The 13,031-nt window shown below is 42.2% G+C and overlaps 1 protein-coding gene across 8 annotated transcripts in view; it reads left to right on the top strand.

The window, feature by feature from the left end:
* Nucleotides 1-13,031, top strand: part of HDAC9 (histone deacetylase 9) — an 834,677-nt gene that overhangs the window by 542,781 nt on the left and 278,865 nt on the right. For 7 of the 8 annotated variants that reach the window (XM_058677966.1, XM_058677969.1, XM_058677964.1 and 4 more), the window contains one exon: nt 7,615-7,881. The exons of the other annotated variant lie outside the window; for it this stretch is intronic. In XM_058677966.1, coding sequence (XP_058533949.1) covers nt 7,615-7,881 — 267 coding nt within the window. The remainder of the gene's footprint in view (nt 1-7,614; nt 7,882-13,031) is intronic. 8 annotated transcript variants of the gene reach the window in all.

Here is a 13,031-nt window from a genome sequence, read left to right as displayed (position 1 = left end):
AAGAAGAAGAACCAATGCTATGCCCGGTGTAAGATGTGTTTTAAATCTCAGGCAGAAATCAGCAAGTGATGAGTTGTTTTGAAAGTTATTTTGCATAGTTTAATTATCTCCTTCCAACATGTATGGTTCATGGTTATTCAGTGTTAGAAGTCAAATTTACTTCTGTATTGATTGCCATTTCATGTTTCAAATCTGAAAATATTTTTCAAGGACACGAAAGATTTCTGAAAGAAAATTAAAATGGTAGAATTTAGAGATAATGCATTTGAAAACAATTATATTCACTTGTCAGTTTATATCAAATGATGTAAAGTGCAGTGACCTGCGTGTACTGATGCACAGATCAACAAGGTGGTATTTAAACATTATTTAAGGGATTTATATCACGTTTCTAGAGAATAAATATCGTCTCACAAGGATTAAAATCACTGAAATTGTGCATCTGGGAGGATCACGATCTCTGGCAGGGATCAGTAACCAGGGAGAGGCTCAGCCATGCTACCTGAAGGCAGGAGGAATTGGGCCCAACTCCCAGGCTGTCTGCCCTGTTGTGTGTCTGTGTGAGTGTGTGTGGCAGTGCATGTGTGTGACAGACGCCCAGCATCCATGGGCTGCCTGCAGCCTGGCCTAGCACCCTGTCCAGTGGCTGTCCAGGAGTGTGCAGAAAGCAGAGCTATTCTGACACTGGAACAAGAGGACAGATGAGAGCGGAACGGCAGGCTCTCAGCGGCCGCCTGCTTGGTCTCTGCTGGGTCCCAGCTGGAGGAGCTCACCTGGTGCCGGACAAGCGGCATGCGGACTGCGTTACAGATGGCGCCTCCGGAGAGACTGACACGGGCCTGCCCACTGATCTGTCACACAGATGTTTCGCCTTCTGCTTTCTGGCCAGTGCGGCAACTGCTCTACCTTGCAGGGGGATCACCACCAGATGTTCAGCTCAAGAGAGAGCGCCGATACCCCACTGAGAGCAGACATAGTGCTACAGCCCGGGCCACGCCGCAGCAGTACAGACTAGAACAGGGTTCACCCGTGTCATCTTGCGTGCTGACGGTCAGATCTGTGGTTCAAGAACACAGGGATGGCAGCATGATCCAGATGCTTACAAAGAGCACCTAGGAGCCCTTTCTTTTCAGAACTTTCAAATAAGCTGAGCCTGGGAGGCAGGATTTCTCTCTGACTTTTGCTTGTCGAATTTCCTCATTGATGTTAACTGGCCATTTTCCACTCTGGCGAACTGGGCTGTTTCCACAAAAACAGCTTGAATCAAATACCTTGAATAAATAGAAGAAGTGTCAGTACCCCCCCTCCTTTGCTTTTATATGGCAAAACCAAACCTAGGACAGTCCTATTCATTTCATTTGTGTTTTGTGAATTGTCATGAGAGCACATTTTATTCCAGAGGAGACGTAGGAGTGGGAGCTTTTGATTTTGCTAATGTTGATGTCGCTTCAAAATGGAGGAAGAGAAGTTTCAAGACGTTGCTAAACATATCCTAGATTTTCAGATACTGAAAGTTCCAGCTAGGCAGCATGTAATGTATTAGATACCATGAATAAAATAATGGAAGGGCCTGGCATGGAAGCCTAGTGGATAAAGTCCTCACCTTGCATGCTCCGGGATTCCACATGGGCGCTGGTTCTAATCCCGGTGGCCCCACTTCCCATCCAGCTCCCTTCTTGTGGCCTGGGAAAGCAGTCGAGGACGGCCCAAAGCCTTGGGACCCTGCACCCATGCGGGAGACCTGGAGGAAGCTCCTGGCTCCTGGCTTTGGATCAGGCCATTGTGACCGCTTGGGGAATGAATCAGTGGACAGAAGATCTTTCTCTTTGTCTCTCCTCCTCTCTGTATACCCAATAAAAATTAATAAATCTTTAAAAAATAATGGAAACACAAAGGGCATGCCCTCAAGAACTTTCTACAGTATTGATGGAGACCAACAACAGTAGCAACAATGCCAGGCAGTCTATAGAGAAAACATTCAAGAGGTAGCTGCAGAAGGGGCTGGTCAGGCAGCTGAGGGTTTCAGGAAATGGCTGCACTTGGTTGAATAGATTGAATAGAAAAATTGAGTGAGAGAGAAGACAGCATAAATTCTAGATCTGGGGCTCATGCAATTGGATAATGTGTTTGACCCAATGAGAAAGACTCGGTGATGAATACATTAAAGTGCGATGAGCTGAAGATTATCTCTGAGCTGCTTAAGCTTGCCGCATTTCTTACCTGTTCTGAGTGCAGCGCACAGATTCAGCAGCACCTGAGCACGCAAGTGCAGAGCTCAGGACAGACTAGAATTCTCTATAGTCATTCAGTTATTTGCAGGTTATTCCTGTTTCAAGGAAAAATGCCCCATGGAAGAACTTTCTCAGTTTCTACCCTTGCTGAAGAAATTACAAGTTCATATTTTGTGATCTCAGAAATCACTTCTTTGGGGCATGTGATTCCATCTTTCTAAATTCATGGTTTTGAAATCATTATTAGATATTTTTCAGCTGTCCACCATTCTGTAACTATATGGTTTCCACTTGCAAATGTTTGTCTTATGGACCATGAGGAAATCCTATTCTTGGAAAAAGGTCATTTTTGCCATTGCTTATCCAGGCTGGCTTTTCTCTCACTGCTTTAGTGTTTTCAGAAGGTGGAGGGGAAGCTGGGAGGCTGACGGGAGCAGCTGACCCGGGTTCCGGACACTGAGGGTCGTCAGGCCTGACGCCCCATGTGCATCTGCGTCAGCACGGTTGATTTACAGGCTAAATGAGGTGATCTCTGGATACGTCCATAACCTCAGAAAAACATTAACAGGTCAGGTTTCAGAAAGTTTTCTATTCAAGTGTGTAAACACACACACACACACACACACACGTAATGAGCTTGGAAGGGTTTCCCAGTATTGGAGGTTTTGTTTGACTTGCTTTCTCTCTCTGAGAGATCATACACTAGTAAACGAATCCTCATTTTTTTCTTTCTGAGTTTTTTGTCGCACTAGTGAAAAACTACTTTCTGGCTTTCCAAGGTGCTCTAATGTTTTGGCTTATTTCTCTTTCTTAAATAACATGGCATTGGGCCCAGCACAGCAGTCTGGCAGATAAAGTTCTTGCCTTGCATGCACTGGGATCCAATATGGGTGTTGGTTCATGTCCTGGTGGCCCCGCTTCCCATCCAGCCCCCCTGCATGTGGCCTGGAAAAGCTGTCTAGGATGGCCCTAAACTTTGGGATCCTGCACCCACGTTGGAGACCCAGAAGAAGCCCCAGGCTCCTGGCTTCTGATTGGCTCAGCTCCAGCCATTGTGGCCACTTGGGAGGTGAACCAGTAGATGGAAGATCTCTGTATATCTGAGTTTCCAGTAAAAATAAATATTTAAAACAAAACCAAAAAATAGCATGACCCCATTGACACCTATTATTATCTTCTTTTTCAAAAAGATTTCTATTTTATTTGAAAGGCAGATTTACAGAGAGAGACAGAGAGAGAGAGAAAGAGAGTGGATCCATTTGCTCATTGCAAATGTTTGCAATGACTGAAGCCAGGAGCCCAAGAATTTCATTCTAGTCTTCCATGTGGATGCAGGGCTCCAAAGTCTTGGGCCATCTTCTGCTGCTTTCCTAAGCACATTAACAGGAAGTTGGATTTGAGGTGGAATAGCTGGAACTCAAACCTGCACCCATATGGAATGCCAGCTGTGGCTAGAGGCATAACCTACTACACCATGCCACTGGCTTAGTGAATATCTTCTTTAAATAACCACTTCATTTGGCAAGTGTGCCACCATTGCTGACTTGAACACAAGGAGTCCAGTGGTGTGGACAGTGGTCTATTTGACATGGATTCTAGAGAGAATAAGGAAAGAGGAGTGACAGTGAGGGGAAAGAACCCCAGGTGTTATATCATACATGGGGAGGGGTATATTCACATGGTGGAAGGGGAAAGGAGGCTTTGGTGAAGAAGGATGATTCTAGCCAACATAGACCAGTCAGATACTCCATCAGAGAGGAAAAATATGTGATGGGTACAGCGTGGACCATCGCACGGTGGGTGGGATCCAGAGCATAAGACGAGTGTCTGAATGAGAACTGCAGGTGTTTGCTCATTGTTACAGTGGAGAGAGTGAATAGGACAGGATGGTCAATGGGGTGATGACAGGTTGCCGTGCCTCTTTTCTGATACACCTATTTTCCCAATGAGAGAAGAAGCAGTGTGTCATCAGGGGAAAAGGTACAGGTAACAGGTGTTAGAGGCTTGGGAAGAGGGAGGAAGAAACAGCCAGACTAAACTGACTAAACAGAAGAGGTAGAATTTCTGCTAGCACCGAAGACCCACTGGAGGCTTATTGCTGTGAGTTTTAAGAGAGACACTCAGCTCAAATGTTAATTGGCTAATTGTATTGTAGTGCACTTGGCTGCTTGAGTGTGGCAGAGGTGTAGTGTTAACACCCACACTGGAAAGTCTTTCTTCTCCAGGAATATTAATTGTGAAGCTGACTAAGGGATTGAAGATGATACAAGTGCAGCCCATTCTAACCAGAAGGGACAGGAATTGGATGGCATGGAGGACCCAGGGGAAGCGAGGGATGGTTGGGCACAGAGAACCCTGCAAAGACAAAAATGACACCAGAGGAGGAGAGCTGGGAATGTGTCCAGTTGCTGATAAAGACCAGGTGTAAGGTGATGTCATATTGCCAGGAGCTTAGGATGGAGTGTTGTGGATGACAAGACAGGCAGTCTAGCTGCATGGTAGCAGGGACCAGGCCGCAGGGGAGAAAAACCACAGAAAATTTCTTCTTAGAGTGTGGGGTTTATAACTTCTTCATGATTACTGTCAAACTCCCAAAAGCTCAGTCTTGGAGTCAATCCCTCCCCCAAGTAGCAGGGACCACGTTTTAAAAATTTTACATGAGAGTCACAGAAACACAGGCAGTCAGGGATGGCTCACACTGTTTCACTTGCCTAAATCCTACATCCGCCAGGACTGGACCAAGTCCAAGCCAGGAGCCAGGGTGTCAATTCAGGTCTCTCCTGTGGATGTCAAAGACTCTGTCACTTGAGCCATCATCACCACCTACCCTGAAGAGTAAGCAGAGACTCTGGACACAGCCCTGTGTGGGCACAGACTGTACATTTCCTGGCTGACCTTCCATGTGGCGCCCTCAGTTCCTGCCCTGTGACTTCATATTTTGTTATGGTCAAGCAGTCCTTACTGGAGGATCTTTGGAGCATCCCTCTGAGGCACCTGCTTGGCCCACAGGTGTCCTTGGGATCCCGTTATTGGGTAGTTGAAATTTGGGCCTTTTTTCTCCAATCTCTAAGTAGTTGGCCAATTATTAGGTATTTAAGATTAGAAGAGCTGATCAGTGTCAAGAATTGGGAGGAAAGTCCTGTGTATGGCTTTGTAAGAAGTACTTATGGACATGTAAAGTGTGGCAAGATAAATATTCCCTTTATGCTAAACACTCAGACATTTTAGACACAAAGCTTGGAAACACAAAGGAAATTCATGATTAAGTTGAATTTCTTCATTTTGATGTTGTTTTTATTTATTTGAAAGATGGAATTAGAGAGGAGAAGAGGAAAAGAAATCTTCCATCTGCTGGCCTTGATGACCAGGCTGGCCAGGCAGAAGCCAGGAGCCGGAAGCTTCTTCCAGGTCTTCCACATGGGTGGCAGGGACCAGATTTTCCTGCTATTCCCAGGCCATTAACAGGGAGCTGGATCAGAAGTTAAGTGTCTGGAACATGAACCAGTGCACACATGGGATGCCAGCATCGCAAGCAATGGCCTTGCCTGATATTCCACACCAGCATCCTTGATATGGGTTTTGATGGTTGTGAGTTCTTGTAGCTTGATCATGTCTTACTTCGTATTGGGTGATTTTTAGCATCACATGCGATTTATCCTGCTGTGGATTCTGATTCCCCATCCCACAAGATCATATATTCTATCATTCTCTCTGGCTTCATGCTTTGGCATTTTCCGCTGGTCCTCAAACTCCATCAGCCTTTCAATTACGCAGATACATCTGGCTCTTGGTCCATTCCAGGATGTCAGTCACTTTACTTTCTGCCATTTGTGTTGCCCTCCCCCAATACCTGTCAGACATCCACCTGGCCCTTTGCATCTGGCATCCTTCTTCCCTCACCTTGAACTCAAGCCTTCCCCACGGATCCTTCCCTGCCATTCCCCGTTTCCCTGCTCTTGTGTTGACAAATGTGTACTGCCATTGCGCTCTGTGGATCCTTCCTCAAAGCCTTAATGATATCTGAAAATAAGAGTGCATCTATCTGTTTAATGATTTGCAATGCACTAAACTAGGAGGGCAGCAAAGTAGTTATTTATTGTGTACTTAGCATAGTGTCTTCTACACGGTAGGTACATTTGCTGAATGAGTGAATGAAAACTTTGAATAAACCTACCTACAGTGAGATGAACAGGCCATTCGAGCTTCAGGAGATTGGAGGAGTATACAGGACTCTAAAGGGACTGCTGTTCGAAGTCCGAGCACATGTGTAACAAAACGTTAAAACCTGGGCTTAGTTGTTTTTTTTTTTTAAACCTAGCTATGTGTGAGTGGGAGGTAAACTTGCATTTTTACGTGAAAAAGTCTCATTCATGGTTTTCGTGTTGGTCCTGTGAGTGTGCTGTTAATTGTGATAATAGCATGTTGCTTACACAGGCCTTGACTTAGCAGAGCTCTCTAACCACGCTTGTAGACACAGTTCAAGATATGCAGCTGACCTCTCAATAGGGCCATTGTGAAGGGAAACCCAAGGCCTGTGTGGGCTAAAATCTCTAGACAGTTCCCTTGTTCCTAAGCTTCGATGCTGTAGTGTTTTGTAAGTTAGGTATGTTAACAAATTATCCTTTGGAAAACCATTACACAGGGAAGGAATAAGCTTAACACTGAAGAAATAGCATATTAAATAGATTTCCTTTAAAAATGTTCTATGATTATTTTTAAATTTTTTAAATTTCACATGATTTGCCTTCAGTTTGACTGTTTGTAAAATAGTTTTGTATTTTCAAAACATTTTAACTTGTACAGAGTTTGAAGTTCAGAATTTTAAAATAGATATCTGTTTGTTTTAGAAATACATGTAGGAAAGTGTTTCATCATTTTGACTGTAATTTGACCTTACATGGAAGAAAAAAAGAGAGGCAGAAAGGAAGTTTCGGATTTACGTTACTGGCTTAATGTTTATTGAAAATGTTAATTGGGGAACTTCTTTATGACACCCTTTCCACTTGCGAGAAAAGAATCCTTCCAAATTTTATTTTGGATTACATTGATTCCGCAAAACCTGTCCTGTGGACATTTCCATTTGCACAGACAAAATTTCTTGACCTTTTCCCCCATTGTCTTTCTGTGTGCATTTGAGAGTAGCCTGTGCACAAAGCAAGCACTGGCTGGCCTCACGCCCTGCCTGCCCTGCCTGCCCTGCCAACACGCAGGGGATGAGGCCAACCAGGACCCTCGGTGCCTGCAGCTCCATTCTGAAACCGCCAGTCAGGGCTTGGAAACCAGGGTGTTCTGCAATAGAGTGGTTAGGAACCAGAAGTGTAATTTGCTTTGCTGTTGCCATCCAGACCTATTGAATTTTGAACCCCTGAACACTCTCTTCTAGCTGCTTTCGAAATCTATTGAACAACTGAAGGCACCAGGTGGCAGTCACCTTGAAGAAGCCGAGGAAGAGCTTCAGGGGGACCAGGCGATGCAGGAAGACAGAGCACCCTCTAGTGGCAACAGCACTAGGAGCGACAGCAGTGCTTGTGTGGATGACACACTGGGACAAGTTGGGGCTGTGAAGGTCAAGGAGGAACCAGTGGACAGTGATGAAGATGCTCAGATCCAGGAAATGGAATCTGGGGAGCAGGCTGCTTTTATGCAACAGGTAATAGGCAAAGATTTAGCTCCAGGATTTGTCATTAAAGTCATTATCTGAACGTGAAATGCACTGTACGTTTTGGTCAATGGATATCATTTCCTCTCAGTTTCTGTCTCTGGATGATTCTCTTTTCTAACTCACGCAGGTAAATGTGTATCTCTCTAGAGATCTCTTCATAGACTGACCTCTGTGTAGATAGCAAGGGTTCTTCGAAACTCCTCTGATAAAGAATTGCCTGTTACATTAAAATTGTGCTACGCCATCGCCAGACCACAAATAGGCTTTCCGTTCACGTCCAAGCGATCTCTGTGAGTGACCGCTAAGCTCTGTGAGTGACTGCTGTCTTGAGTTCATCTGTTGAGGTCGATGACTGCTGAAGAGAGTCTCCCAGGCTGACTGGTGAAGCATTCTATGCGGTTTTGCGTTTTTCAAACATGTAGATTTCAGCATTCACATCACTGAACAGAATGTATCATAGTGCAGTCCTAAACGCTGTCCACGGCAGTCTGCACCTTTCTTCCCAACCCCACCTCACCTCCACCTGTCTCTCTTATTTTTTTGTTCTGTTGTTGTTAGAAATGTTCTGCTCACCGTGCCAGTAGTCTGAGGTTATTGTGTAGATTGCAGCTGAAAACATTAGGAATACAGCTGGTTTGATCTATGTAGATGCATACTGCAGCGCTATTTTAAATAGTTCTTGATGTCTCACGTGGCACCGCCCATTTGACTTCTGCATTGTGCATTTTGATTCACTGTCTACTGAGAGAAAACAATCAAACGAAGCAGCTGCAAGCGTGGTTGTGAAGTCATGTGCAGCTTAGGGTCCACTGAGTTGCTGCATCACAGCCACCATTGCAGAAAACATGGCAATGGTTTGATTATTATCTGACGTCAATTTCCATTGTGAAAGGAGGTGTATAATAGTTATGATTCCATAATGATCTGACATGAACATCCCGTGCCGACTAGGCACAGGTGGTTTCCCTAAAGCGTTTGCTTGCACAGAACGCACCTTCCGGAGGATAATGTCCTCTGAAGCCACAGCCTATGCACACCTTTGAAGGCAGCACAAGACAGGGTTGACTTTCGTCAGGTTCCTGCTGGTCTCCGACAGAAGACCAGGTCTGTGAGGCTGAACAGGAAATGCCTTGTGGAAACAGGAAGTCCAAGTGATTCATGTACTGAGGAATGTAGGGGAGGGGGGAAAAAAACTCCAAGGATAGTGTTTTCCTCTTTCTGTTTTTAAAGGGCAGTCTATGAATTGATTTATTGTCTAAGAAAATAACACCCCAAGTAGGGAAATTGTTACGGAAGCTTTTCACTGGAACGTTTCCTTCATATTCCCTTTTGATATGTTTACCTTGTTTTATAGGTTTACTTTTGTTAAGCTAGTTAAAGGTTCCTTGTATTAAGAGCCCCTTAATATGGATAATCCAAATCGACCTAGAATCTTTGTGAGGCTTTTTTTTCTATTAAAATATTTATATTTCTAAATCTGAGGTATTTAAAGGTATAGTATCCTGTTTCAAAGGAGATATAGCAGTTTTGCCAAATGTAGACCTTGTTCCACTGTATGTTATTGGCACGTATTGTTTACATTTTGCTGTGATATTTAAAAGTATCTCTTTAAAAATGTGACTGCGGAAGATACATTATCCTTTTTTAAAAAAGTCTCCATTCAAATTAAAATAACTAGAATTCAGAAAGTTTAAAACTTTTCCACATAATGAAAGTCCTTCTGATAATTTGCCAAGTAGCTAGAACAGACAACTTGCCCAATCACCAAAATATTTTAATATTTTCCTTCCTATTAAAATGACTTCTTGTCAGTGGTTTTGCATTAAAAACATGGCATGCCTGAGATAAAATTGTATATTTTCTCCATCTCATAAATATTCATTTTCTCTAAAGTCTTTTTTCAATCTCATAAAAAAGGGATAGTGCATCTTTTAAAATACATTTTATTTGGGGAGGAACATGTGGCTGAGCAGACTTTTGTATCATATTACTTCAAAGATATGTAATCACAAACAAGAACAACCTATTTTTTATAATGTCATTTGAGAGAACTTCATCAGTTGAGTTGGTGGACATTAATTGTTTGAATTTGACAGACTTTGAATTTAATCGAGAAACTGCCTGGAGCCAGAGTAAAGGAAAGCTGGGCTTAACGAATCTTAGAACTAATTGATTAATGTATCTTTTCAGATCTACTGTATTTATTATAATTTACACCCTCGACGGTGATCTCTTGTTCTGTGTTGTAAATATATTGTTTGTATGTTTCCCTTCTTGACTTCTGTTATAAGTCTCTTCCTTTCTCAAATAAAGTTTTTTTTAAAAGATCCCCTTTCATATATTTGGCTTTGTGTAAATAAACGTGATACATTTAATTGAATTTTAAGCATGTGCAATAGGTCTCACACACAGAAGGATATTGCCATTCTTTGTTGAAATGAGAAAATAAAGTTCTTTTGAGAAGTTCCTTCTAATAACATTAAAATAAGTCCTACGACCTAAACTGTTTATGTCAGCCATTATCAAATAGCAAGCACACATAAAATTTGATTTTCCTTTATATCCAGTGTGACCTTTTCCATGACATGTTATCATCCTTGATATTGTTAAAATGTTAAATTCTAAAAATAAAACTTGATATAAATAGTTTCAGTCCCCAATTTTGCTCAAATTTTTTCCTAAAAATAATTAGACCAATCCCTTAAATATAACAAGCACTCAATATGTGTTAAAATGAGTAATTTTCCAAGAATCGTAATAATTATGTCTATGACAATGTAATGTGGAGCAACATGGAGAAAGTGGCAGTGTATAAATTAAAAGAGCAAGTAGCGGTTAAATGCTTGCTCCTCTATGGTAATGTTTCTGTAATACTGGTCAGAAGAATAAGGAAGCTAAGTCAGACACAGATAGGGCCCCATTCATGTCACATGAGCCCTTAACACTTGGTTCCTCTGCTAATCTTTGCTACCAAAATGTACCAGTCAGCACTTCATAATGAGTTACTTGATATTCAGTTCATGGGTTTAAGGCAATTAAAAAAAACTATAATTAGTTTGGCATAATCACTAATAATATCATAAAAATTGATTATTTTAGTCACAGAAGTATTGCGTTGCATCATTATTGAACATGCCAAATGAGTTTTCTTTCCATGGTGCCATAAATGTGGTGATTCGACCAGAGTTCTGGTAATTGCTTTCATTCTAGTAAGAATTCTGAAGTTTGGGCTGTAACAACTACAAGATTAATTCACTACCAGATCCTAAAATAAAAAACTAAAGGCAGCAGTTGAATAAAGGTTTTATAGTATATATCTAATGTATGAAGTGTTAATATTAATAATAATAGTAATAGTAATAATAATAACAACCTTCAGTTAAGGTTAGAAACCCTTTTTTTGGAAAAATTGCTTCTGCCGGGGCTTAGAACAGGTAGCTATTGGATTTCTTCTGTTGACAGTAGAGTGCTCTATTCTCAAAGATGAGCTACTTTGTCGCAGTTTAGCCTTCTACTTTGATAAATCTGAGGATAGCAGTTAAGAAACGTTTACATTTCCATACCCATTTTTTCCTGAAGCGTGTTATACAGAAATTCAGACACGGAGCACCTTTTTGGTAGGGAGTAAGCTAATACTACATTCACACAATATTTGTTACTATTTTTATAATTTTTTTGTGTAAGGTAGAGAGGTGGATTGGCAAGGGTTCCTACCCGCTGGCTCACTGTGCAAATGCCAGCAAAGGCCTGTTCTGGCACAGAGCTGGAGTTGGGAGCCGGACATGCAGTGCTGCTCTGCGGTACCATAAGAAGCTGATTGTGTAAGCCGATATCTGCTGCCTCCCAGTGCCTGCATTGACAGAAGCCTGGAGTCAGAAACTGTAGCCAGGAATTGAACCCGGGCACTCTGAAGTGGGATGCGGGCTATTTTAACATGGTGTTTTTATGTGGACTATGTAGTGACTGACACATTCCATAGTAAATGCTACAGCAGCTCTAAATCTGTGGGTATACATTTGAGCACTTCCAATAGTGATTTAATTGAACTCTAAGTTATAACCAGTCAAAATCAAGGTTGGAGGTGAAAGAGAAGGAGTTAGAACTATCATTCACTTAATTTTTAAAAATATGATTACTCTATGTCGGTTTCATGGGGAGCGTATAAGGGGACAAAGAATCTAGGCAAATGAAACGGATATTGGGATATGACTTTTCAGTCCAGGTAAGAATGAGTGAATTTAGTTTTCAAAAGGCTTGTATGCTCATCACTACATCTTTTCTAACAGCTTCTTTGAAGTTTACACACTTTTAAACAATGCAGTTTTTTCAGATCATTTTAATTTTCAGAAAGGCGTTCAAGTAGGACAAATGCTCAGTGCCCCAGGTTGGGTTGTGAGCACTCCTTACCTGTGAGCTCATTTAGTCCCACAGCAGACATATGGGATGAAGTGTATTGCTGTTTTGTTGTAGACATGACTGCATTGGAGCACCAAGGAGTTCATGTCAAGGCCCCCCCGTTGGTGTCAGTGTAACTGTAGCAGAACCCAGACTTGCTGGCCCCAGACTCCTGGTTCTCAGTCCTTACCAACCAAACCTTACTGGGTGTGGACAGATTGTGTTCACATGCGGATACATTTCTTCTGTGCAGTTCATCCACTTCTGCCACTACTTCCTCCCATTTCCTCCACCTTCCCATCATTTTCACTCTCTTCCCACATTAGCATGTGGGAGATTGCTAATTTCTTTTCATAAGTCCTAAGATGTAGGATCTTTTTTTCCTGATCCACAGATAAGGGTTCAAATTCTTGAATACACTGTACTCAAACATTTTTAAGCATGAATATGTGTGAGTTTCTTATTTCTGTTTGCAGCAATTCTTAGGATGGAGATGAACATTCCCCCTGTGGGGGGATGATTTGTGGGGAAGGGATGTGGCCGGATTTAAAGAAATAGCAGCTACTCCTTGCCCTTATCTCATTCCTCCATCAAGGCAGAACATCCAGTTTCTAAGCATGCAGGATTCTATCTGTTCAGAATTTTTCAACCCAGGATAATATCCTCGATAGTCATTCTGAAATTAGTCTATCCAAAATGTTGCAATAGGAAACACAGTGACAGGCCTTGAGTTCAAGACTTGC

Source organism: Ochotona princeps, chromosome 20 (assembly GCF_030435755.1).
Source record: "Ochotona princeps isolate mOchPri1 chromosome 20, mOchPri1.hap1, whole genome shotgun sequence".
Taxonomy (NCBI): domain Eukaryota; kingdom Metazoa; phylum Chordata; class Mammalia; order Lagomorpha; family Ochotonidae; genus Ochotona; species Ochotona princeps.
The sequence above is the reverse complement of the archived record's forward strand: the minus strand, read 5'-3'. Positions and strand labels throughout refer to the sequence as shown.